The 27,873-nt window shown below is 42.8% G+C and overlaps 1 protein-coding gene across 4 annotated transcripts; it reads right to left on the reverse strand.

Moving 5' to 3' along the window:
* Positions 1-27,736, reverse strand: LOC121539371 (BAG family molecular chaperone regulator 5). Of its 4 annotated transcripts, none has more exons than XM_041847818.2 (3): positions 27,609-27,736; positions 2,916-3,770; positions 1-2,800 (listed from the first exon to the last, which is right to left on the reverse strand). In XM_041847818.2, the coding sequence occupies exons 1-3, from the start codon at positions 27,629-27,631 to the stop codon at positions 2,263-2,265; spliced, it is 1,416 nt and encodes a 471-aa protein (XP_041703752.1). In that variant the 5' UTR covers positions 27,632-27,736; the 3' UTR covers positions 1-2,262. The 4 variants fall into 4 exon arrangements, with proteins under 4 accessions (XP_041703752.1, XP_041703754.1, XP_041703751.1 ...); XM_041847820.2 differs by lacking the exon at positions 27,609-27,736 and adding an exon at positions 23,781-23,815; XM_041847817.2 differs by lacking the exon at positions 27,609-27,736 and adding an exon at positions 9,180-9,377.
* Between the last annotated feature and the right edge of the window lie 137 nt (positions 27,737-27,873).

Consider the following 27,873-nt stretch of genomic DNA (forward strand, 5'->3'; position numbering starts at 1 on the left):
TCTGGGACACACCTTTTTTTATTTTGGAGTGGGAATAAAAAGTCAAACAAACCTATTATTGAAGCATTCACACATCATTTAAACCTCAGTGTGCTTTTGTACACGCGCATCTTGTATGAGAAACACAGCAAAGCCTGTCACAATCCACTTAGTCAAAGGCGACTGGAGAAACAGATCGTCAAATTAAAACATTTAATATTGTACCCCACAGACACATTCCTGCCATTTGAAAGTAGGCAAACCAAAATGTCCACCACAGAGTAAGGAACCTAAAAAGTGTCCTTAAAATAAATCAGCTTTGGTACTTGGAAAAATCTAACTTATAACATTCTTCATTGACAAAATTATACATTCTACCCCTAAAATGTTCAATGCACTTTCAAAAACTGGATGCAACTGATGCATACATAGTTCAGATAGAACACCTTGCATTGCTTTCATATAAGAGGTCTGTTCTATTTTTGCAAGGTTGTGTGCAACTGTGCGTTGATAATCACATCTACTGGTACGTGAGCAGATCAAGAGGAGTATAATTATAACAGTAGCTAGTGTTAGCCTCTGATCTGGCAGGGTTGGTTGGTTTGAGACAGCATTAGGTTTGCTGTGTGAACAACACCCATTACATGAGGGCCACACTGAACACTGTCTAATCAAATCATTATCTCACTTATGAGTCAGACAACCCATGACCGTGTAGCTGGATTTCACTGTTTTTGTGCCATATGTTTGTCTACAGCAGCAGGGGAAGGGTTGAATAACCCCTGTCATGTTGAAAGTCTGGGAGTTCTGTGGGAGCTAACTGAGGACTGTTCATGCTCTGTTAGTACATAGGGCTATCTACCAGGCATGCAGGGGTCCATTTACGAACAGCTGAGGTACAATGCTGAGAATGAGTAAAAAGTGCAAATTTCTCACGCCGACAATAGCCTAGGTGCTCCTCAGTCACCCGTTTAGTGCTTTTTCTTGTCTTTGTGCATTCAAAATTATTTATTTGTAAAGGGTAGCAGCCAGTCCCTCCCTAGTTTCTGTGTGGAGAATGGTTGGGGTTGCTTTGTTTGGGATAAAAACATCAGAGGAAAGGAAAGGCACAGAGCTTTTTTTTAACTAATAGCTTCCTACCTCTGCTGCAGTTCTGCAGAGGATTTAGACTGCCCTGTCCACTGTGATCACTGTCAACAGCTATAATAATAATTATCACATAAAATCAGTGACCCTCCCCAAGGCTCTCAGACACACTCCTCTGACAATAGAAAAGTCACAACAAAAACAAAACCTAAACCACCTCCACACTATTTTTCCCCTTCACTAAATTCAATGCAGACAGGATATAGCCTCGCAAACACACAAGTCACAATCAACATTTAGCTACAAATTACAGACAAACAAACAGGGTAATTTATTGTGTCCACAAATGTTCATTCTTTACACGGAGGCCTTTAACTAACCCTCCAAGTTGACAAAGGTTCTCACAGGCCGTTTAACTTTACTGAGTTCCATGCCCATCCTCCTCCTCATTATGGTAGGACAGTGGGTAAAGCCGTAAAGAAGCTCTCCTTTTCATTTGTCATCTGAACGGTTGCCAGAGACAGGTGTGTACAGCCATGGTTAGGGGAGTTTGCCTCAGAAGTGTTGATTAAAGCATTACCAGGAAGAGACAGAGCAGTGGACACGCAACATGAACAGAGGAAGATCTTATCTCACAGTGCTGATGTACACTCTCTGTTCATCTCGGTAAATCAATATTTTGAGACATCGGAGACATCGTTTGGCTGAGTTAATTTACAACTGACCTCCAAAGTAGTCAAGCTAAACATGGATACCATCAAGATGTAATTACTCTAGTCCCATTCCTGCTTTTGAAAAACAGACGACGTGACTGGATCTTAACTACTCTGACCACCACTATAACAGGCTTCAGTGCTTTTGGCCGCAGGCTTTACAACCACACACACCAAACAACACTGATCAAAACTCACACACATAAAGTAGATTTCAAAAATATGCTCAGTAAACTTTCAAAAGCACATCATATGTCATAACACTTTTCTCAAAATTGTATTTCACAAAAATGTTCTTGGGTTGGGTTTTTTACCCACAGGCCAGCGACAATGACAACAAAGAGACAAAAAGCGCTGCTGCAGTGCATTCTGGGATTTAGTAAAAATGTACAGACCCCAACTCTTAGAGTGATGATACACCAGTGTATATACAATTTAATAGGTCGGCCTAAGCATTCAGCTATGTCTAGTCTTATCCAGTGGATCAGTATTCCCACTCATCTGTCTTCATGTCCAGATAGCTGAGGATGTTTTGGGCAAACTTGACTGCCTGCTTGCGGGCCACCTTGGTCATCTCATCACCCTGTGGGTCAACTGCGTCCAGAGCCAGCAGCTGTTTGGTCAGAAGCTCCTCAAGCAATATGTAGCTCTTGTCGGCCCGCTTGCCGTTGAAGCAGAGTACCTGGGCCTGGAGGTCTGACAGGCTGCCCAGGACCATCCACACAGCCCTGTGTTGTGGGGGCTCGTTAGGGCCGGGCTGGCGGCAGATCAGGGCCTCACGGAGGTCCAGGAAGGTGATTACAGCCTGGACCTCCAGCACAGCGCGCCGGCGGGCCTCACGGATACAGGGGTTACGGGCTGTGTCCACCTGGTCCAGGTGTGTGAGGAGACTCTGGAGCTCAGGCTTGGGCCTAAAGAGGTCGCCCACCCCACAGTGTCGCAGGACCTCCCCCCGCAGCTGGCCCACCCGACCCCGCACCGCCTCAATCTGACGGATTGAGTCATTCTGCGCCAAGTCATACCTGAAAAAATAAAGATATATACAACATCACATTTCTGAGCCAAGTTGTACCTGAAAGCATGTATACTGTATTTCCTTTCTGTACTATTATTTGTAATTCTAGTAAAGCTGCGTACCTGCGCGTGTCGTCTCCCTCTCCCTCCAGGTCCAGGTGTTTGAGCAGGCCGTTGATCTCCTCCACCACCTGTTTGCGGTAGTTCCTGACCGCTGCGTTCCCCGACACGTCCAGGGCGTCCAGCTCCACCAGGAGCTCAGTGAGCACGCGGGACAGGTGGGCACAGCTATCCCTCCCACTCAGCCCCATCAGCAGGGCCACCAGCTGGCTGCGCGCCCCACTCACCTGCACCATCACCTGGTTGATCTTCTGCACGGCCACATGCGTGTCTTCTGACAGGGGGAGAGTCTGCTGGCGCGTGCGCCCTTCGATCACGTCCTGCACGGCACACAGTCGTGTCAGGGCCCGGTAGCGAGCCTTGCGGAGGGGCACACTTCCTCCTGTCTTTACCTGGGTGAGCCTTAGTATCAGCTCCTGCACGGCGTCCACCAGCTCATCACTGATCTCTGATGTGCCCCCGGCCCGCTGCGGTTCCACCACCCCCTGCTCCACCAGCCTCTGGGCCTCCCGGCTCAGCTCCTCGATGGCCAGGCGGGACGGGTGGGTGGCGTTCTCCTCCAGGTAGCGCAGCAGCCCCTCCACCTCCTGGGCTGATCTCTTGCGTGCCCCCTGTAGGTCTGCCCTGCCCTCTGTGTCCACCTGGTCCACCTCCAGGAGCAGCTGGGTCAGCTCACGCTCCAGCCGCCGATACTCCCGCTCGTTCTTCAACCCGCTGAAGGTGCACACCTGAGGGCCCAGAGATTGGACCTCCCGCTGGACCTCATAGAGCCGTATCATGGCTGGGTGCTGCTGCTGCTGCTGCTGCTGGCTGCCATGGTCCATCCTCTTTCCACCATCAAAGGGCTTTCCAAACAAGCTGCAAAACAGGCACAGCACAAATACAACAACAAAAGTTAATAACTAAACACATTCATAGCCTAAATCTACACTCTCTAAAATGTTATATTTTTTCTATCAATTGTTCAACCTTAAAATAGGAAAACGTGAAGAAAAAAATAAGCTTATCAGTATGAGGCTTGTCCAATTCAATATGTTAGGCCAGGTGTTCTTGTTTCCATTATGTAATGTTGACCTAAGCCGCCTGCGGTTTTCCAAGCTCCACCCAAAATAAAAACAAGCGTGAACAAGCCGCCTTTGTACACTGTTATTACCTCAAAGGACAAAGAGCTACTGGAGGTTTAAATGCACTTGATCAACGTACAATACCACTTTGTTAGTGTGACCGTTTAACCAACAAGAATTATGCAGGCATGTCCTAAAAACAGGCAATAAATTAATTAAACATTCAATGATAACACTAGCATGACAATCATTCAACTCCTTACTGAAAGTAGGCTACAGCTCTAGACTCAGTGCCGGCTACTATTTAAGCTTATGTCCAAGGCTGTCTAATGAACACCACTGAACTAAGTCTAATTACTGCAGCGACAACAACGCCGTTTTACACCCCAGGTCCAAAATAACCATAATTGAGTTACATTCTTCAGAGAACATCTGAGCGGACTGAAAATGACACCCAACAGAACTAATTCCCTCACTCAAAGATGACTGTTTTCCTAATCGTATCAAATAGTCAACAACACTACTTACAAAAACTCCAGAGGGAAAACTCAATTAATAAAATCAAGCTGGCTCAGGTAAGATCAAGCTGGCTCAAAAGAACACACCAGTAGCCTAAGTTCTGCACCATCGGCATACAGACACTGCAGATTGAGAGGCTCTCAAAATATTGTATTTGCAGGCTGCTGCTATACCATGGTGATGTGTCTATAATGTCACAATAGACAGGTCATTCTTCTCATTCTTAAAAGAGACAGTGTGTCACTGTTGTTCACCATATGAGAGGGATTCTTCCAAAGGGGATTATGGTGAGAGAGAGTGCCGATTTGGCAGTCATTATGGGATTACTAGGGTCCATTTAAACCATATTTAGACAGTCCCGAGGAAAACATGTCTATTGGTTAAATTGCAATACCATTCAGATAATACACCCTTAATGAAAAGCCTCAAATACTGTCGGTGTGACATAGGTTTCGTCGCCAAACCCACTGGTTCCAGGTCATCTATAAATATCTGCTAGGCAAATCTCTGCCTTATCTTAGCTCATTGGTCACCACAGCAACACCCACCCGTAGTATGCGCTCCAGCAGGTATATCTCACTGGTCATCCCCAAAGCCAACACCTCCTTTGGCTGCCATTCCTTCCAGTTCTCTGCTGCTAATGACTGGAACAAACTGCAAAAATCTCTGAAGCTGGAGACTCTTATCTCCCTCACTAACTTTAAGCATCAGTTGTCAGAGCACCTTACCGATCACTGCACCTGTACACAGCCCATCTGTAATTAGCCCACCCAACTACCTCATCCCCATATTGTTATTTATTTTGCTCATTTGCACCCCAGTATCTCTATTTGCACATCATCTTCTGCACATCTATCACTCCAGTGTTAATACTAAATTGTAATTATTCTGCACTATGGCCTATTTATTGCCTTACCTCCATAACTTACTACATTTGCACACACTGTATATAGATTTTCTATTGTGTTATTGACTGTATGTTTTGTTTATCACATGTGTAACTCTGTGTTGTTGTTGTTTTTAATCGCACTGCTTTGCTTTATCTTGGCCAGGTCGCAGTTGTAAATGAGAACTTGTTCTCAACTGGCCTACCTGGTTAAATAAAGGTTAAATAAAAAAATATAGCCTATCTGTAGTATTGTCTCAGGAGAGCCACTGGAAAAAGTCAGTGGAGACAATATAGGCCTTATAGTATTCTCCTATTTGCCATATGTTTGTCAGAAGGGTCGTTCCACCTCAAAAAGCACAAGAAAGAGGATTAACACCCACCATTGCAGATTGTTCTGAAATCTATTTTGTTGCTAGTAACGGATAAGATTAGCATTCCGGCAGGATTCGTATTATATTCAATAAATATAGGAACTAACATCTGATTTGGACCAAACTTTTTTTTCTAACCATGAGGAATCCAAAGAAATTGTCAAACAATGACTATACAGTATCAGTTCTCTGTGTTTGACAAGTAGTATGGAGCTACGGCTTTGAGTATTGTTTCTTCATCCTATGTAATGTATTCTCAGTGAATTTGTTTTTGTTTGTTTTTCCCTGTTCAATTAGTCATTTAAGTTGTTAGGTTTATATCCTATCCTACATCCTGATAATACCAGGTTCTGACCACTAAATGGTGCTGTTCCTGTTATTCTGTGATTTTGTTTAAGAACCCCTCCTCAATGTTTAAGGGATAGTTCACCCAAATTACAAAATTACATATTGGTTTCCTTACCGTGTAAGCAGCCTATGGACAAGGTATAAGCAGTCTATGGACAAGGTATGACAGGAACCCATACATTGGTTTTGTTTACCTGGCCACTGTTTCAAATGCTAACTTTTTTGCAGTTATGGCAAACATGAAGCGTGAAAACGCTAATATGGGTACCATTGACTTGAATTGGATTTGTGTCACAAATGCTTAAAAAGTTAGTATTTGAAACAGTGGCCAACAAAACCAAAGCATGGGTTGATGTCATATCTTGTCAATTCATGGGTTGCATGTTTCGTCAAAATATTATTTTGAATGTTCGTTTTGGACTGATACCCGACTGAGCACTCTACTCAATGCATCGTCAATGAGCACTGATGAAGATTTAATCAAAAGTGGCTTGGAAATACAATGACATTTAAAAGGAGGCAAATAATTAGTAGGAAAACCTTTTGTCATCATTTTGATGTAACCATATTGACTTTAGATGCAGTATAACATTTGCTAGCTAGCTAAGATTGAGGGGAGACCACTGGATTTTAGTTCGCTAACGTTGGCATTGTTAGCTATGTTTGACAAACTTTAATAGCTAATGATAACATTGCCATCTGTCTAAAGTAAATTTACGACATGATAATGCTGACAAAGTTGTTTCCTACTAAATATTTGACTACTTTAGCAATGCCATCGTATTTCCAGGCACTATAGTGTAATTTAGATGAAACCGTTAGCCTCCATCCAGAATGACTGGGCTTATCACCACTTTAGGGCACCGCCGATAGAGGGCGGCTTGAGAACGTTCATAACAATGGCATAACACGACCGAGTGACAGATTTGCAACCTATGAATAGACTGCTTACAGGGTAAGGAAACCAATGCAATTTTGTAATTTGGGTGAACTATCCCTTTAACATTGAGGGGGGAATCTTCCAGCTTTTTTCACCTATTAGCAGGAACAATGCCATCTAGGTGGTCAGAACCTGGTAATATCAGGATGTAGGATGGGACATAAACTTAACAACTTCAATGACACATTTCTCTGAACAGGGGAAGAAAATAATTACCAAATTCACTGAGAACACATTACATAGGATGAAGAAACAATACTCAGAGCCGCAGCTCCATACTACTTGTCAAACATAGAGAACTGATACTGTATACTCGTTGTTGTGTTGGGATTGGGGTGGGGTGCGGGGGATCAGTGGGTGGCTTTTGAACATTTCTTTTTCTTAGTCATTGTTCATAAAAAAAGGTTTGGTCCAAATAGGATGTTAGGTACTATATTTACTGAATACTATATGAATCCTTTAAATTAAAAATTGTAAATTTGGGTGCAATCAATTAGCTTACTTTTATCAGAGATCAAATTATATATTCAACAAAATCATGTTGTAGGAATGTTAATCTTATCTGTTTCTAACTACAGAAACGATTTGAGAACAATGTAAGATGGTGGGTGTCATGGCTTGCTGAATTGAAATGGAACGACCCAGAAAGGACAACAGGTATTTTTCTGAGGGGTAACAGAGAAATGAAAGAGAAAAGGATTTCATTTTTCCAGAACAGGCCTCAGGGGAGAGACAGACACTAGGCTACTTGTTGTCTTTTGAATTAATATAACCAGACACAGTAGTATGAAATACCATCTCAAATAATACTGTGCTGCTATTGTACTCCTACCTAAAAGTATGGTGACGACCATGGGCCGAATTCACACAAATCGACAACTAGACTTTCACAACAAAATCCTATTGACATGAGTGCATGATTACACAACCACCAAAAACAAATGTTAAGGCTAGGTACGTTGAATAAAACAGCATATTTTTCATTTTGCTGTCAGTTTAGGATGAGCAATAAATAAAACCCAAAAGGCTAGTCAAGCCTCCCAGATGTGTAACCCCTCTCTGTATGCCAGGGAGAGGTAGCCTATCAGGAAGAGACAGACATTGTTATGACCACATTCTGAGTGTCCGGAGAGGGCCCCAAACCAGGATGCCACCGGCAAATGCCCCTTTTCTGGCCACAATGGGGCAAGGCTTGGGCTACCTGTGAGGCCAACAGCTAACAAATCAAAGATCGCCCAACACAGAACCCGATCAGAACAAGCTTGAGGTCTTCTGTGGGCTGCCAACATGGCTAATATGTTTACATAACCTAGACCCATGTCATCAATACATTGATACCTGTAGTCTAGAATTGATCTGTGTAAGGCAGGGATCAACAACTTAATTCAGCTGCAGACCGATTTTTTTGGGAGCGGATGGTCAGGGGGCCGGCACATAATTACAAATAATTTGTACACTGCCCAAACAGATTTAACATTTGACTAACACATAATAATTTCAAACCTTACTTACATTTGTATACAATCACATCCATTTCTCTATTATGCATGGACATATTTTGGAGCAGATTTCCTCAATTTAAATCACTTTGAGCTGATTTGCTGGTGTTTTTAGTATTTTATGTCCAACAATAAAAAAAATAAACATTGGTTCAGAAAACTTGGGGGGCAAAATAAAATTACCAGTTGGGGAACCCTGGTGTAAGGTGATGCTCTATGAGGCTTACTGTCTGAGAGACCCATTCTCCAATACGACTTCTAGAACAGTCCCTCTTCAAACGCAGCAACCCACTGAGCAAATACTTTGCATTGCATGCATGCATACCTACCTACCTACAGTAACGTTACTACATGCCTACTACATTGGGCTTTAAGCATTATGTAATCGTAAGCAGCCGATCTAATAATTTACTTTCCCACCAAATGGGGATAGAAATAGCAGCGACCACAACAACAGTGTCACTGCAAAGAATGCATGCACCAACTCACATACCGTCACATAGGCCAGGGGCAGCCCTGCAAGCCTATCTCTCAGACAAAACGTATTTTCAATCTGTCAGTTGCTAGGTTGCTGTTTCAATGTAACAGACGCCAGCAATGTCCCACCACCATCCCAGCTGCGCATGAAATGTCTCACCTTTTCAAAGCGCCAAAGACATTCGCGCACATTTCTAAAGATGTCCGTTTCCATCAGCTAGCCGACAATGATCATAATCGCTGTAGTGTCATCCAAATATGTATCCTTTCTCTTTATGTAGCTATGTAAGGATAATTTGTTTTCAATGGCTGATTCACCTCGGTACAGTACGACAGCACTAAGCACTGCATTGTTGCCCCTCCCACACACCAATTCAGAGGGTTTGTTCACGCGCGTCATAAACTAGTCTTCAGTGGACTGTACAACGGGATCGTAGACAGATTTGCGCAGGAGTTTGATGTTATAATTCCTATTAAAAACAATTCGAAATGTATTGTATTTACATGGGATATCAAGCACTTGGCATCTCTGGCAGAAACTTGAGACCAACTAAGGTGCTGCTGGAATACCACAATGAAATAGATTCAATTTTCGCAACTATATTTCTATGCCAACTTCCATATACATAGAGGATTTAAGAGGTAAGACTGCCTGTACACAAAATGAATTAGTTACGACCCATGGGCTTAAATTCAGGATAACGTAATGTTGCAGAACATTCAGACAGAAGTGTATATCCTAGAACAGACCACAAGATTTGAGCGATGGTCAGCCAAGACATATAGAATCTGGAAATTTGACCATGATTCATAACCACCTACTGGCAACAGTGTAGAACACATCGTGGGGACTGTGGAGAATGGTTGACCACTGAATGACCGATGGTCGGTCTTGGGCCCCCTATTTATGGTGTGTAATGCAGAATATGACAGGTAATTGTGTCAGTTCATATTTAGCCTATATCTGCAACATTGAACATGAATAGGTCCCGGGTATCTTCTCTGTTTGTTTCTGTTTGCTGCCTACTGAATATGAGATAGATTTGTAAACACTATGACCAGTTGAGTAGTGGAGTGTAAATGCACCACAATCCGCGTTAATCCACCTATTGTTTTACCATTGCATCACTAACTGTGACCTAGGAACATACAGAGAAGGAACTGCCAGTTGCATCATAATAGCCCGGAAGTAAAGCCGCAATGGGAGCCAAATTTGAAATGGAGCAGGGTGAGGAAAAAAATTGCATTAAAACACAATTTAAATGTACACTGAACAAAAATATAAATGCAACATGTAAAGTGTTGGTCCCATGTTTCATGAGCTGAAATAAAAGATCCCTGAAATTTTCCATATGCACAAAAAGCTTCTCTCTCTCAAATGTTGTGCACAAATTTGTTTACATCCCTGTTAATGAGCATTTATCCTTTGCCAAGATAATCCATCTACAGTGGCTTGCGAAAGTATTCACCCCCCTTGGCATTTTTCCTATTTTGTTGCCTTACAACCTGGAATTAAAATTGATTTTTGGGGGGTTTGTATCATTTGATTTGCACAACATGCCTACCACTTTGAAGATGCAAAATATTTTTTCTTCTGAAACAAACAAGAAATATGACAAAAAAACTGAAAACTTGAGCGTGCATTATTATTATTTAGGGGCTTCATAGCAAAGGGGGTGAATACATATGCACGCACCACTTCTCCGTTATTTATTTTTTAGAATGTTTTGAAACAAGTTATTTTTTTCATTTCACTTCACCAATTTGGACTATTTTGTGTATGTCCATTATGTGAAATCCAAATAAAAATCCATTTAAATTACAGGTTGTAATGCAACAAAATAGGAAAAACGCTAACGGGGATGAATACTTTTGCAAGGCACTGTACCTGACAGGTTTGGCATATCAAGAAGCTGATTAAACAGCATGATCATTGCACAGGTGCACCTTGTGCTGGGGACAATAAAAGGTCACCTAAACGTAAAGTTGTCACACAACACAATGCCACAGATGTCTCAAATTGAGGGAGCGTGCAACTGGCATGTTGACTGCAGGATTGTCCACCAGAGCTGTTCCCAGATAATCAAATGTTAATGTCTCTACCATAAGCCGCCTCCAACGTCGTTTTAGAGAATTTGGCAGTACGTCCAACCGGACTCACAACCGCAGACCACATATATGGCTTTGTGTGGGCGAGCGGTTTGCTGATGTCAACGTTGTGAACAGAGTGCCCCATGGTGACGGTGGGGTTATGGTATGGGCAGGCATCAAATCAAATCAAATTCTATTTGTCACATACATGTGTTTAGCAGATGTTATAGCGGGTGTAGCGAAATACTTGTGCTTCTAGCTCCAACAGTGCAGTAATATCTAACAAGTAATATCTAACAAGATCACAACATATACCCAATACACACAAAACTAGTAAGGAATGGGATTTAAGAATACATATATGGACAAGCAATGACAGAGCGGCATTGACTAAGTAGAATATTATGGAATAGAATGCAGTATATACATATGAGATGAGTAGTGCAAGATATGTAAACATTATTAAAGTGACTAGTGTTCCATTTCTTAAAGTGGCCAGTGATTTCAATAGGCAGCAGCAGCCTCTAATGTGCTAGTGATGGCTATTTAACAGTCTGATGGCCTTGAGATAGAAGCTGTTTTTCATTCTCTCGGTCCCAGCTTTGAGGCACCTGTACTGACCTCGCCTTCTGGATGATAGCGGGGTGAACAGGCAGTGGCTCGGGTGGTTGATGTCCTTGATGATCTTTTAGGCCTTCCTGTGACATCGCGGTGCTGTATGTGTCTTGGAGGGCGGGTAGTTTGCCCCCGGTAAGGCGTTCGGCAGGCCGCACTCAATGGATGCTCTCAATTGTGCATCTGTAAAAGTTTGTGAGGGTTTTTGGTGCTAAGCCGAATTTCTTCAGCCTCCTGAGGTTGAAGAGGCTCTGTTGCGCCTTCTTCACCACACTGTCTGCGTGTGTGGACCATTTCAGTTTGTCTGTGATGTGTACGCCAAGGAACTTGAAGCTTTTCACCTTCTCCACTGCAATCCCATCGATGTGGATAGGGGGGTGCACCCTCTGCTGTTTCCTGAAGTCCAAGATCATCTCCTTTGTTTGTTGATGTTGAGTGAGAGGTTATTTTCCTGGCACCACACTCCCAGAGCCCTCACCTCCTCCCTGTAGGTGGTCTCATCATTGTTGGTAATCAAGCCTACTACTGTTGTGTCGTCTGCAAACTTGATGATTGAGTTGGAGGCGTGCTTGACCATGCAGTCATGGGTGAACAGGGAGTACAGGAGGGGGCTGAGCACGCACCCTTGTGTTGAGGATCAGCGAAGTGGAGATGTTGTTTCCTACCTTCAACCTGGGGGCGACCCGTCAGGAAGTCCAGGACCCAGTTGCACAGGGCGGGGTTCAGACCCAGGGCCTTGAGCTTAATGAAGAGCTTGGAGGGTACTATGGTGTTGAATGCTGAGCTATAGTCAATGAACAGCATTCTTACATAGGTATTCCTCTTGTCCAGATGGGATAGGGCAGTGTGCAGGCGATTGCATCGTCTGTGGATCTATTGGGGCGGTAAGCAAATTGAAGTGGGTCTAGGGTGACAGGTAAGGTAGAGGTGATATGATCCTTGACTCTCAAAGCACTTCATGATGACAGAGGTGAGTGCTACAGGGCAATAGTCATTTAGTTCAGTTACCTTTGCTTTCTTGGGTAAAGGAACAATGGTGGCCATCTTGAAGCATGTGGGAACAGCAGACTGGGAAAGGGAGAGATTGAATATGTCCATAAACACACCAGCCAGCTGGTCTGCGCATGCTCTGAGGACGCGGCTAGGGATGCCGTCTGGGCCGGCAGCCTTGCGGGGGTTAACATGCTTAAATGTCTTAGTCACGTCGGCCATGGAGAAGGAGATGCCACAGTCCTTGGTAGTGGGCCTCGTCCATGGCACTGTGATATCCACAAAGCGGGCGAAGAAGGTGTTTAGCTTGTCTGGAAGCGAGACATCGGTGTCGGCGACGGCGACGTGGCTGGTTTTCCTTTTGTAATCCGTGATTGTCTGTAGACCCTGCCACATAACTCTCGTGTCTGAGCCGATGAATTGCGACTCCATTTTGTCTCTATACTGATGTTTTTCCAGTTTAATTGCCTTGCGGAGTGAGTAGCTAAACTGTTTTTATTCTGCCATATTCCCAGTCACCTTGCCATGGTTGAATGCGGTGGTTCGCACTTTCAGATTTGCGCGAATGCTGCCATCTATCCACGGTTTCTGGTTAGGGTAGGTTTTAATAGTCACAGTGGGCACAACATCACCTATACACTTCCTGATAAACGCAGTCACCGTTTCAGTGTATACGTCTAAATTATTTTCGGAAGCTACCCGGAACATATCCCAGTCCGCGTGATCAAAACAATCTTGAAGCGTGGATTCCGATTTGTCAGACCAGCGTTGAATAGTCCTTAGCACGGGTACTTCCTGTTTGAGTTTCTGCCTATAGGAAGGGTGAAGCAAAATGGAGCCGAAAGGAGGGCGGGGGAGGGCCTTATAACCATCCCAGAAGTTCGAATAGCAATGGTCGAGGAATTTAGCAGCGTGAGTACAACAGTCGATATGTGGATAGAACTTCGGCAGCCCAGTCCTCAAACTTGCTTTGTTAAAATCCCCAGCTACAATAAATGCAGCCTCAGGATATGTGGTTTCCAGTTTGCATAAGGTCCAGTGAAGTTATTTGAGGGCCGTCTTGGTATCGGCTTGAGGGGGGATATACACGGCCGTGACTATAACCAAAGAAAATTATCTTGGGAGATAATACGGTTGGCATTTGATTGTGAGATATTCTAGGTCGGGTGAACAGAAGGACTCGAGTTCCTGTATGTTCCTACAATTATACCATGAGTCGTTAATCTTGAAACACACACCTCTGCCCTTCTGCTTCCCGGAGAGATATTTATTCCTGTCTGTGCGATGAACTGAGAACCCATCTGGCTGGACCGATTCCGACAGAATATCCTGAGAGAGCCATGTTTCCGTGAAACAGAGTATGTTACAGTCGTTGATGTCTCTCTGGAAAGAAATCCTTGCCCGTAGTTCGTCGAGCTCGAGAGACTGAACATTAGCGAGTAGAATACTTGGAAGCGGTGGGTGGTTTGCGCGCCTCCTAAGTCAAACCAGCAGGCCGCTCCGAGTGCCTCTCCTCCGGCGGCGATGTTTTGGGTCAGCCGCTGGAATCAGTTCAGTTGCCCTGGGGAGAGCAAACAAAGGATCTGCTTCGGGAAAGTCGTATTCCTGGTTGTAATGCTGGTGAGTTACACTACAGGTCTGATATCCAATAGTTTTTCCCGGCTGTATGTAATGATGCAAAACACTTTCTGAGCTAATAATGTAAAAAATAATACATAAAAAAAACAATATACTGCAAAGTTTCCTAAGAGCTAGTCGCGAGGCCGCCATCTTCGTCGGCGCCAAGATGTTATGTTCGTTGTCTGTAGCTTTATCGATGCCAATTTGAATGCACAGAGATACCGTGACGAGATCCTGAGGCCTATTGTCGTACCATTCATCCACCGCCATCACCTCATGTTTCAGCATGATAATGCACAGCCCCATGTCGCAAGGATCTGTACACAATTCCTGGAAGCTGTAAATGTCCCAGTTCTTCCATGGCCTGCATACTCACCAGACATGTCACCCATTGAGCATGTTTGGGATGCTCTGGATCGACGCGTACGACAGCGTGTTCCAGTTCTCGCCAATATCCAACAACTTTGAACAGCCATTGAAAAGGCGTGGGACAACATTCCACAGGCCACAATCAACAGCCTGATCAACTCTATGCGAAGGAGATGTGTCGCGCTGCATGAGGCAAATGGTGGTTACATCAGATACTGACTGGTTTTCTGATCCACAGCCCTACCTTTTTTTATAAAGGTATCTGCGACCAACATATGCATATCTGTATTCACAGTCATGTGGAATCCATAGATTAGGGCCTAATGAATTTATTTCAATTGACTGATTTCCTTATATGAACTGTAATTCAGTAAAATCTTTGAAAATTGTTGCATGTTGCGTTTATATTTTTGTTCAGTATATTTTTGAAAGGGCTGTGGTCACTATTCAATTAAAGGTGCAATATGCAGAAACTGCTCTGCCATTTCCTGGTTGCTAAAATTCTAAAAGTTTGCCTAATTTCAGTTTATGTGACAAAACAAGCAATAGTGTAGAGAATCATTCTACCTTCTAAACCGCTGTGAAATATATATAAAAATATATATATATTGCATTTTCAGCTTTTTGAAGGTTGTGTACAAAAACGAAAGTAAAAGAAGCAAAAGCTAAACTTAAGAATGAGAAAAATAGAAATAGGGCACAAAGAACAGATCTAACACTTCATAGGCTTGCTTTTAATGAGAATGACAGATCTATGTGAATTTGGTCGGGTCCCCCAAAAAGTTACATATTGCAGCTTTAATACATCCTATGGTAGTGGAGCTATTTTATAGTTTTTTCACAGGTCCATTATTTTCCTATTTACGTCTTATAGCAACCCTATATTGTTGGCAGCCCTGGTGTGAAGGAGAGGAATGGCAGAGCAGACCGTCATATGAGCCTAAATATTTTGATATGCCACTTGGAATTAAAATCTAAGAGGCCCAGTGCTTCTATAGTGAAAAGAAACTCACATCTGTGCCGTTTGCGAGCGATGTTGTTAGGCTACATTGTATTGTATTAAGAGGACAATGGAAATAAGTTTCTAAAATGTGTGTTATCCTGAATGATTTTTAAATGTATTGTATCCACATGTGGTTATATATATATATATATACAGTGGGGAAAAAAAGTATTTAGTCAGCCACCAATTGTGCAAGTTCTCCCACTTAAAAAGATGAGAGAGGCCTGTAATTTTCATCATAGGTACACGTCAACTATGACAGACAAAATGAGAAAAAAAATCCAGAAAATCACATTGTAGGATTTTTTAAGAATTTATTTGCAAATTATGGTGGAAAATAAGTATTTGGTCACCTACAAACAAGCAAGATTTCTGGCTCTCACAGACCTGTAACTTCTTCTTTAAGAGGCTCCTCTGTCCTCCACTCGTTACCTGTATTAATGGCACCTGTTTGAACTTGTTATCAGTATAAAAGACACCTGTCCACAACCTCAAACAGTCACACTCCAAACTCCACTATGGCCAAGACCAAAGAGCTGTCAAAGGACACCAGAAACAAAATTGTAGACCTGCACCAGGCTGGGAAGACTGAATCTGCAATAGGTAAGCAGCTTGGTTTGAAGAAATCAACTGTGGGAGCAATTATTAGGAAATGGAAGACATACAAGACCACTGATAATCTCCCTCGATCTGGGACTCCACGCAAGATCTCATCCCGTGGGGTCAAAATGATCACAAGACGGTGAACAAAAATCCCAGAACCACACGGGGGACCTAGTGAATGACCTGCAGAGAGCTGGGACCAAAGTAACAAAGCCTACCATCAGTAACACACTACGCCGCCAGGGACTCAAATCCTGCAGTGCCAGACGTGTCCCCCTGCTTAAGCCAGTACATGTCCAGGCCCGTCTGAAGTTTGCTAGAGTGCATTTGGATGATCCAGAAGAGGATTGGGAGAATGTCATATGGTCAGATGAAACCAAAATAGAACTTTTTGGTAAAAACTCAACTCGTCGTGTTTGGAGGACAAAGAATGCTGAGTTGCATCCAAAGAACACCATACCTACTGTGAAGCATGGGGGTGGAAACATCATGCTTTGGGGCTGTTTTTCTGCAAAGGGACCAGGACGACTGATCCGTGTAAAGGAAAGAATGAATGGGGCCATGTATCGTGAGATTTTGAGTGAAAACCTCCTTCCATCAGCAAGGGCATTGAAGATGAAAAGTGGCTGGGTCTTTCAGCATGACAATGATCCCAAACACACTGCCCAGGCAACGAAGGAGTGGCTTCGTAGAAGCACTTTCAAGGTCCTAGAGTGGCCTAGCCAGTCTCCAGATCTCAACCCCATAGAAAATCTTTGGAGGGAGTTGAAAGTCCGTGTTGCCCAGCGACAGCCCCCAAAACATCACTGCTCTAGAGGGAGATCTGCATGGAGGAGCGGGCCAAAATACCAGCAACAGTGTGTGAAAACCTTGTGAAGACTTACAGAAAACGTTTGACCTGTGTCATTGCCAACAAAGGGTATATAACAAAGTATTGAGAAACTTTTGTTATTGACCAAATGGTTATTTTCCACCATAATTTGCAAATAAATTCATAAAAAATCCTACAATGTGATTTTCTGGAGAAAAAAATGCTCATTTTGTCTGTCATAGTTGACGTGTACCTATGATGAAAATTACAGGCCTCTCTCATCTTTTTAAGTGGGGGAACTTGCACAATTGGTGGCTGACTAAATACTTTTTTCCCCCACTGTATATATATATATATACAGTGGGGAAAAAAAGTATTTAGTCAGCCACCAATTGTGCAAGTTCTCCCACTTAAAAAGATGAGAGAGGCCTGTAATTTTCATCATAGGTAGACGTCAACTATGACAGACAAAATGAGGGAAAAAAATCGAAAATCACATTGTAGGATTTTAATGAATTTATTTGCAAATTATGGTGGAAAATAAGTATTTGGTCAATAACAAACGTTTCTCAATACTTTGTTATATACCCTTTGTTGGCAATGACACAGGTCAAACGTTTTCTGTAAGTCTTCACAAGGTTTTCACACACTGTTGCTGGTATTTTGGCCCATTCCCCATGCAGATCTCCTCTAGAGCAGTGATGTTTTGGGGCTGTCGCTGGGCAACACGGACTTTCAACTCCCTCCCAAAGATTTTCTATGGGGTTGAGATCTGGAGACTCAGGACCTTGAAATGCTTCTACGAAGCCACTCCTCGGGTTGCCCGGCGGTGTGTTTGGGATCATTGTCATGCTGAAAGACCCAGCCACGTTTCATCTTCAATGCCCTTGCTGATGGAAGGAGGTTTTCACTCAAAATCTCACGATACATGGCCCCATTCATTCTTTCCTTTACACGGATCAGTCGTCCCTGGTCCCTTTGCAGAAAAACAGCCCCAAAGTATGATGTTTTCACTCCCATGCTTCACAGCTAGGTATGGTGTTCTTTGGATGAAACTCAGCATTCTTTGTCCTCCAAACACGACTAGTTGAGTTTTTACCAAAAGAGTTATATTTTGGTTTCATCTGACCATATGACATTCTCCCAATCCTCTTCTGGATGCACTCTAGCAAACTTCAGACGGGCCTGGACATGTACTGGCTTAAGCAGGGGGACACGTCTAGCACTGCAGGATTTGAGTCCCTGGCGGCGTAGTGTGTTACTGATGGTAGGCTTTGTTACTTTGGTCCCAGCTCTCTGCAGGTCATTCACTAGGTCCCCCGTGTGGTTCTGGATTTTTGCTCACCGTTCTTGTGATAATTTTGACTCACGGGTGAGATCTTGCGTGGAGCCCCAGATCGAGGGAGATTATCAGTGGTCTTGTATGTCTTCCATTTCCTAATAATTGCTCCCACAGTTGATTTCTTCAAACCAAGCTGCTTACCTATTGCAGATTCAGTCATTCCAGCCTGGTGCAGGTCTACAATTTTGTTTATGGTGTCCTTTGACAGCTCTTTGGTCTTGGCCATAGTGGAGTTTGGAGTGTGACTGTTTGAGGTTGTGGACAGGTGTCTTTTATACTGATAACAAGTTCAAACAGGTGCCATTAATACAGGTAACGAGTGGAGGACAGAGGAGCCTCTTAAAGAAGAAGTTACAGGTCTGTGAGAGCCAGAAATTTTGCTTGTTTGTAGGTGACCAAATACTTATTTTCCACCATAATTTGCAAATAAATTCATTAAAAATCCTACAATGTGATTTTCTGGATTTTCTTTTCTCAATTTGTCTGTCATAGTTGACGTGTACCTATGATGAAAATTACAGGCCTCTCTCATCTTTTTTAAGTGGGAGAACTTGCACAATTGGTGGCTGACTAAATACTTTTTTTCCCCACTGTATGTATATATATATATATATATATATATATATATATATATATATATATATATATATATATATACATACATACATACATACACACACATTCACTACAGGTCAAAAGTTTTAGAACATCTACTCATTCAAGGGTTTTCCTTTATTTTTACTATTTTCTACATTGTAGAATAATAGTGAAGACATCAAAGCTATGAAATAACACATATGGAATCATGTAGTAAATAAAAAAGTGTTAAACAAATCAAAATACATTTTATATTTGAGATTCTTCAAATAGCCACCCTTTGCCTTGACAGCTTTGCACACTCTTGGCATTCTCTCAACCAGCTTCACCTGGAATGCTTTTCACACAGTCTTGAAGGAGTTCCCACATATGCTGAGCACTTGTTGGCTGCTTTTCCTTCACTCTGCAGTCCAACTCATCCCAAACCATCTCAATTTGGTTGAGGTCAGGGGATTGTGGAGGCCAGGTTATCTGATGCAGCACTCCATCGCTCTCGTTCTTGGTAAAATAGCCCTTACACAGCCTGGAGGTGTGTTGGGTCATTGTCCTGTTGAAAAACAAATGATAGTCCCACTAAGCCCAACCAGATGGAATGGCGTATCGCTGCAGAATGCTGTGGTAGCCATGCTGGTTAAGTGTGCCTTGAATTCTAAATAAATCACAGACAGTGTCACCAGCAAAGCACCCCCACACCATAACACATCCTCCTCCATGCTTTACGGTGGGAAATACACATGCGGAGATCATCCGTTCACCCACACCGCGTCTCACAAAGACACAGCGGTTGGTACCAAAAATCTCCAAATTGGACTCCAGACCAAAGGACACATTTCCACCGGTCTAATGTCCATTGCTCATGTTTCTTGGCCCAAACAAGTCTCTTCTTCTTATTTGTCTCCTTTAGTAGTGGTTTCTTTGCAGCAATTCGACCATGAAGGCCTGATTCACACAGTCTCCTCTGAACAGTTGATGTTGAGATGTGTCTGTGACTTGAACTCTGTGAAACATTTATTTGGGTTGCAATATCTGAGGCTGGTAACTCTAATGAACTTATCCTCTGCAGCTGAGGTAACTCTGGGTCTTACATTTCTGTGGCGGTCCTCATGAAAGTCAGTTTCATCATAACTCGATGGTTTATCCGACTACACTTGAAGAAACTTTCAAAGTTCTTGAAATGTTCCGTATTGACTGACCTTCATGTCTTAAAGTAATGATGGACTGTCGTTTCTCTTTGCTTATTTGAGCTGTTCTTGCCATAATATGGACTTGGTCTTTTACCAAATAGGGCTATCTTCTGTATACCCCCCTACCTTGTCACAACACAACTGATTGGCTCAACCGCATTAAGAAGGAAAGACATTTCACAAATTAACTTTTAAGAAGGCACACCTGTTAATTGAAATCCATTCCAGGTGACTACCTCATGACGCTGGTTGAGAGAATGCCAAGAGTGTGCAAAGCTGTCATCAAGGCAAAGGGTGGCTATCTGAAGAATCTCAAATATATATTTTTTTGTTTAACACTTTTTTGGTTACTACATAATTCCATATGTGTTATTTCATAGTTTTGATGTCTTCACTATTATTCTACAATGTAGAAAATAGTAATAAATAAATAAATAAATAACTTGAATGAGTAGGTGTTCTAAAACTTATGACCGTTAGTGTATATACACTGCTCAAAAAAATGAAGGGAACACTTAAACAACACAATGTAACTCCAAGTCAATCACACTTCTGTGAAATCAAACTGTCCACTTAGGAAGCAACACTGATTGACAATACATTTCACATGCTGTTGTGCAAATGGAATAGACAACAGGTGGAAATTATAGGCAATTAGCAAGACACCCCCAATAAAGAAGTGGTTCTGCAGGTGGTGACCACAGACCACTTCTCAGTTCTTATGCTTCCTGGCTGATGTTTTGGTCACTTTTGAATGCTGGCGGTGCTTTCACTCTAGTGGTAGAATGAGACGGAGTCTACAACCCACACAAGTGGCTCAGGTAGTGCAGCTCATCCAGGATGTCACATCAATGCGAGCTGTGGCAAGAAGGTTTGCTGTGTCTGTCAGCGTAGTGTCCAGAGCATGGAGGCGCTACCAGGAGACAGGCCAGTACATCAGGAGACGTGGAGGAGGCCGTAGGAGGGCAACAACCCAGCAGCAGGACCGCTACCTCTGCCTTTGTGCAAGGAGGAGCAGGAGGAGCACTGCCAGAGCCCTGCAAAATGACCTCCAGCAGGCCACAAATGTGCATGTGTCTGCTCAAACGGTCAGAAACAGACTCCATGAGGGTGGTATGAGGGCCCGACGTCCACAGGTGGGGGGTTGTGCTTACAGCCCAACACCGTGCAGGACGTTTGGCATTTGCCAGAGAACACCAAGATTGGCAAATTCGCCACTGGCGCCCTGTGCTCTTCACAGATGAAAGCAGGTTCACACTGAGCACATGTGACAGACGTGACAGAGTCTGGAGACGCCGTGGAGAACGTTCTGCTGCCTGCAACATCCTCCAGCATGACCGGTTTGGCGGTGGGTCAGTCATGGTGTGGGGTGGCATTTCTTTGGGGGCCGCACAGCCCTCCATGTGCTCGCCAGAGGTAGCCTGACTGCCATTAGGTACCGAGATGAGATCCTCAGACCCCTTGTGAGACCATATGCTGGTGCGGTTGGCCCTGGGTTCCTCCTAATGCAAGACCATGCTAGACCTCATGTGGCTGGAGTGTGTCAGCAGTTCCTGCAAGAGGAAGGCATTGATGCTATGGACTGGCCCGCCTGTTCCCCAGACCTGAATCCAATTGAGCACATCTGGGACATCATGTCTCGCTCCATCCACCAACGCCACGTTGCACCACAGACTGTCCAGGAGTTGGCGGATGCTTTAGTCCAGGTCTGGGAGGAGATCCCTCAGGAGACCATCCGCCACCTCATCAGGAGCATGCCCAGGCGTTGTAGGGAGGTCATACAGGCACGTGGAGGCCACACACACTACCGAGCCTCATTTTGACTTGTTTTAAGGACATTACATCAAAGTTGGATCAGCCTGTAGTGTGGTTTTCCACTTTAATTTTGAGGGTGACTCCAACTCCAGACCTCCATGAGTTGATACATTTGATTTCCATTGATAATTTTTGTGTGATTTTGTTGTCAGCACATTCAACTATGTAAAGAAAAAAGTATTTAATAAGATTATTTCATTCATTCAGATCTAGGATGTGTTGTTTAAGTGTTCCCTTTATTTTTTTGAGCAGTGTATATTTTTTTATTGTAAAATAAATCATATTATTGTTTCGTCTTCAGAGTGCATTGGTGCACAAGTGATACATTGTATCATTTTGCTTGACAGTGAGAACCACGAGTTCTTTCAAGTTTCGCAATGTATGTTCTGAAGGTTTGCATAAAAATAAAGAGACTGGAGTAGCCTATAGGCTTACTATTTCATTTTTTTCACGCCATCTAAACTGATTGGATCTCCCCACCTACTGAACGAACACACTATACAGCGCAAAGCCCGCCACATGATCTCCAGGCCAGACCAGCCACTCCACCACTGCCTTGATCTCCCAGAAGGGAGGAGTTTCTCCCAGGGGTCATCACTATTATGAACAACTCCCCATATGGGCAGGTGTGGGGTGGGGTGGGAGGGTAGGAAAGTTATTTGTCTGACTGTTCCTATTGTTTGTTTTCTATATGTTTTGTTTAGGCCTATGTGATCTGTGAGAAGTGCTAAGATTTCCTCTTGTAGGACAAACGTGAAACTTAAATCGGAATTGCTTTCACTTTTCCATCATAATATCGTCATGATTCAAATGCATTGATATAGTTTCATTCAATCAATAAATAAAAGTTAATGCTGGTATTAATTTCTCCTTCATTGCATGTGGAGTTCAATAGCTCAAACTGAAGAGAATTTCTACGTTTCACACCTTCCCAATCCGGACCCAAACACACATTTGAGTTACACACACGGGGACTTCATTAACATATGTGGGATGTGATGGGTATAGGGTCTTCTCTATTCGCTACAGAAAAGTGTAAGGAATAATGTTAGGAAACAAGAATCTCAACCTACAGCAGTCAACTGATTTGGCATAAATAGAAGCAAGCACCAACAGCTTGATAAAAAGTGTCAAACCCACATGTGAAAAATGTAGTACAGTGAGGGAAAAAAGTATTTGATCCCCTGCTGATTTTGTACGTTTGCCCACTGACAAAGACATGATCAGTCTATAATTGTAATGTTAGGTTTATTTGAACAGTGAGAGACAGAATAACAACAAAAATATCCAGAAAAATGCATGTCAAAAATGTTATAAATTGATTTGCATTTTAATGAGGGAAATAGGTATTTGACCCCATCTCAATCAGAAAGATTTCTGGCTCCCAGGTGTCTTTTATACAGGTAACGAGCTGAGATTAGGAGCACACTCTTAAAGGGAGTGCTCCTAATCTCAGTTTGTTAACTGTATAAAAGACACCTGTCCACAGAAGCAAATCAATCAATCAGATTCCAAACTCTCCACCATGGCCAAGACCAAAGAGCTCTCCAAGGATGTCAGGGACAAGATTGTAGACCTACACAAGGCTGGAATGGGCTACAAGACCATCGCCAAGCAGCTTGGTGAGAAGGTGACAACAGTTGGTGCGATTATTCGCAAATGGAAGAAACACAAAATAACTGTCAATCTCCCTCGGCCTGGGGCTCCATGCAAGATCTCACCTCGTGGAGTTGCAATGATCATGAGAACGGTGAGGAATCAGCCCAGAACTACACGGGAGGATCTTGTCAATGATCTCAAGGCAGCTGAGTTACATATGGGGTAAAAAAAACATTAAGTCAAAAATACAACAGAAAATATATATACAGTGTATGCGAATGTAGTAAGTTATGGAGGTAAGGTAATAAATAGGCCATAGTGCAAAATAGTTACAATTTCGTATAATACTGGAATGATAGATGTGCAAAAGATGATGTGCAAATAGAGATACTGGGGTGCAAATTAGCAAAATAAATAACAATATGGGGATGAGGTAGTTGGGTGGGCTAATTTCAGAAAGGCTGTGTACAGGTGCAGTGATCGGTGAGCTGCTCTGACAACTGACACTTAAAGTTAGTGAGGGAGATAAGAGTCAGCTTCAGAGATTTTTGCAGTTCGTTCCAGTCATTGGCAGCAGAAAACTGGAAGGAATGGCAGCCAAAGGAGGTGTTGGCTTTGGGGATGACCAGTGAGATATACCTGCTGGAGCGCAGACTATGGGTGGGTGTTGCTATGGTGACCAGTGAGCTAAGATAAGACGGGGATTTGCCTAGCAGTGATTTATAGATGACCTGGAGCCAGTGGGTTTGGCGACGAATATGTAGTGAGGGCCAGCCAACAAGAGCGTACAGGTCACAATGGTGGGTAGTATATGGGGCTTTGGTGACAAAACGGATGGCACTGTGATAGACTACATCCAATTTGCTGAGTAGGGTGTTGGAGGCTATTTTGTAAATGACATCGCCGAAGTCAAGGATCGGTAGGATAGTCAGTTTTACGAGGGCATGCTTGGCAGCATGAGTGAAGGAGGCTTTGTTGCGAAATAGGAAGACGATTCTAGATCTAACTTTTGATTGGAGATGCTTAGTGTGAGTCTGGAAGGAGAGTTTACAGTCTAACCAGACACCTAGGTATTTGTAGTTGTCCACATACTCTAGGTTAGACCCGCCGAGAGTAGTGATTCTAGTCGGGTGGGCGGGTGCAAGCAGCGTTCGGTTGAAGAGCATGCATTTCGTTTTACTAGTGTTTAAGAGCAGTTGGAGGCTACGGAAGGAGTGTTGTATGGTGTTGAAGCTCGTTTGGAGGTTTGTTAACACAGTGTTCAATGAAGGGCCAGATGTATACAAAATGGTGTTGTCCGCATAGAAGTGGATCCGAGCGTCACCAGCAGCAAGAGCGACATCATTGATATACACAGAGAATAGAGTCGGCCCGAGAATTGAACCCTGTGGCACGCCCATAGAGACGGCCAGAGGTCCAGACAACAAGCCCCCCGATTTGACACATTGAACTCTATCTGAGAAGTAGTTGGTGAACCAGGCGAGGCAGTCATTAGAGAAACCAAGGCTATTTAGTCTGCCAATAAGAATGCGGTGGTTGACAGAGTCGAAGCTGAGATGTGTGCAAACCTGGTGGCTAACTACAAGAATCGTCTGACCTCTGTGATTGCCAACAAGGGTTTTGCCACCAAGTACTAAGTCATGTTTAGCAGAGGGGTCAAATACTTATTTCCCTCATTAAAATGCAAATCAATTTATAACATTTTTGACATGTATTTTTCTGGATTTTTTTGTTGTTATTCTGTCTCTCACTGTTCAAATAAACCTACCATTAAAATTATAGACTGATCATGTCTTTGTCAGTGGGAAAACGTACAAAATCAGCAGGGGATCAAATACTTTTTTCCCTCAATGTATAATATTTGGGGAATAGGTCCATGATAAAAACCAGAGAATAGAATACAATTGGATAAATTTGAAAAAATATTAGTTTCTAAAATCAATAAGGACAGCGCCCGGTGCTGAAAGTTGAGTCGGCAAATTTACTAACAAGAGGGCTTTGTTGGAGCACCATTTAATAAATAAGAGGTAGGCTTACCTGTTTGACAGACACAATTATGTTATCCATTTATTTGTCGCTATAGCTATTTCCTCCAATTTCCTGTCACCATGCACTCCTTAAATAGGCCTACCTCCTTTCTGCGTCAGACTTTGGCCTCATGTCTGGGGTGGAAAATCAACTTCTGAAAGTACCATGCTTAGATTCATAATGACATCTCAGATTGAATTCTTTGCTAACAGCAACAGTTTCGTTGCAAACAAGACACACTGGTTTGGCATTGGAGAAATACATTTAAGATGAATATATTTTAATAGAGTAGGTATAGGCCTATTAATAGAGACATTGGTGATTTAACCACTGTAATCAGATTGAAATGATCACATTATTGTCATTGAATTGATTATCCCACTAACCACGTGTTAAATGTGTAGTGTGGGGATATGAATTGGGCAGATAGTAGGCTATATGTTCTGGCCCGCCGAGTAGCTACAAGCTCAGGAACAAATTGGTTAGAGGCCAAACCCCGATGTATATTGTAAATTCAAATCACCCCCTTCACCATCATCTTCATTCAGATTATTAAAAAATTTGTGGATATAGGCTAGTGTTAAACTTGAAGAACCCGTGGTTGTCTCTGTAAAGTGAAATTGTTATTGCCAGTGCGCTCTGAAGACGAAACAACGATACAATGTAGCCTAACATCATCGCTCGCAAACGGCACAAATGTGAGATTTGTTTCACTATAGAAGCACTGGTGCTATTACATTTTAATTCCAGGTTGCATATCTAAATATTTAAGGGCATATCGGATAGTCTGCTCTGCCCATAACAGTCACACCAAGCATAGGTTTGCTAAAAGATTGAAATGGGAATATAATGTAGGCCTACCCGTGAAAAAACTATGAAATAGCTCCCCAATACTGTCAGATGTAAGCTATATATTTCATCTATTACATGAATGGTGACCACAGCTCTTCTGAAGATACATTTAAATAGTTTTTTTATGCGATTTTTCCACCCTGCTCTGTGTATTCAATGTATTGCATTTCCAATTTGCCTCCAAGTGTGGCTAGTTCCGGGGGTATTATGACTCATCTGACAGGTCCTTCTCTGTATGTTCCTAGACTGTGACCTTCTCGCTCCCATCTCAAATGATCATAATCTACAGGCCTATTAGACCACTATCTGAGTCACCTTGGAGTCTTTTCCCCACTCATGAGTCGTGTTCAGTAGTGGACAACATAGCCAGATCTATTTTGTTATTGGACAAGTTCATGTAGTTGTGAGCAGGAAGTCGCCCGCTTTGTATGATATCATATTGCTGAGTCTACCTTTAAAAAGTCCAAGGGCCCCATTCGAATTCCTTTAAAGTGCACCTTTCCTTCCTCAGTAGTCACTGATGACACATAATTGGACAGGTGAAAGCAAGGGCTCAACCAGATAACTTTCTCCTGTCCAGTTATTTTGAAGTTGTAATCAGTGATGGAAGGGGGAAGGAAAGCTTTAGCTAGCTACTTTTTGTAGAATTTAACGGGGCTCCAGATGTTGGAGAGGTCAATGAAGCCTCTTTGGAACAAGTGCACCGCTGGTCAACAAGGGACTCCCAGTCACATTTACATTTTACATTTTAGTCATTTAGCAGACGCTCTTATCCAGAGCGACTTACAGTTAGTGAGTGCATACATTTTTCATACTCGGTCCCTTGACAGCAATTTTGCTCTCTGAGAACATAAAAATGTCAGCCAAAGTGCAATAAATCCACACATATGAATGAAAACATCACTGTGGCGTCAAATTTGTTTAGCCTTTTAGGTACAAGCTAGCATGTAGGCTAGTTAGCTACATTGTAGATATCTGAACGGTGCTAGCTAAATAAATACATTTTAAATAATTTAGATAGCTAATAAACTGTAAGGAATATATGATACGCTACATGTCCTCATTCTTACCTGCATAACCAACGTACAGCCATAATAGTGAAAAGATGGATATAATGCTAAACATTACCACGCACAACCACAAACCGAGATGTAGCGATTAGCTAGCTGGCTAGTACTAGCTTTTTTTCAGGAGGAGGATTGCGATCATGGCTAGATGGTATACGGTTTATGTCAAAATGATGTATAAAGTAGATTTTTTTTTTGCATTTTAGTTAACCCGAATCCTTTTCCTAACCTTACCCTAATTATCCTACCCTGTTACGTTAATTATCCT

Source organism: Coregonus clupeaformis, chromosome 25 (assembly GCF_020615455.1).
Source record: "Coregonus clupeaformis isolate EN_2021a chromosome 25, ASM2061545v1, whole genome shotgun sequence".
In the NCBI taxonomy this organism is placed as follows: Eukaryota; Metazoa; Chordata; class Actinopteri; order Salmoniformes; family Salmonidae; genus Coregonus; species Coregonus clupeaformis.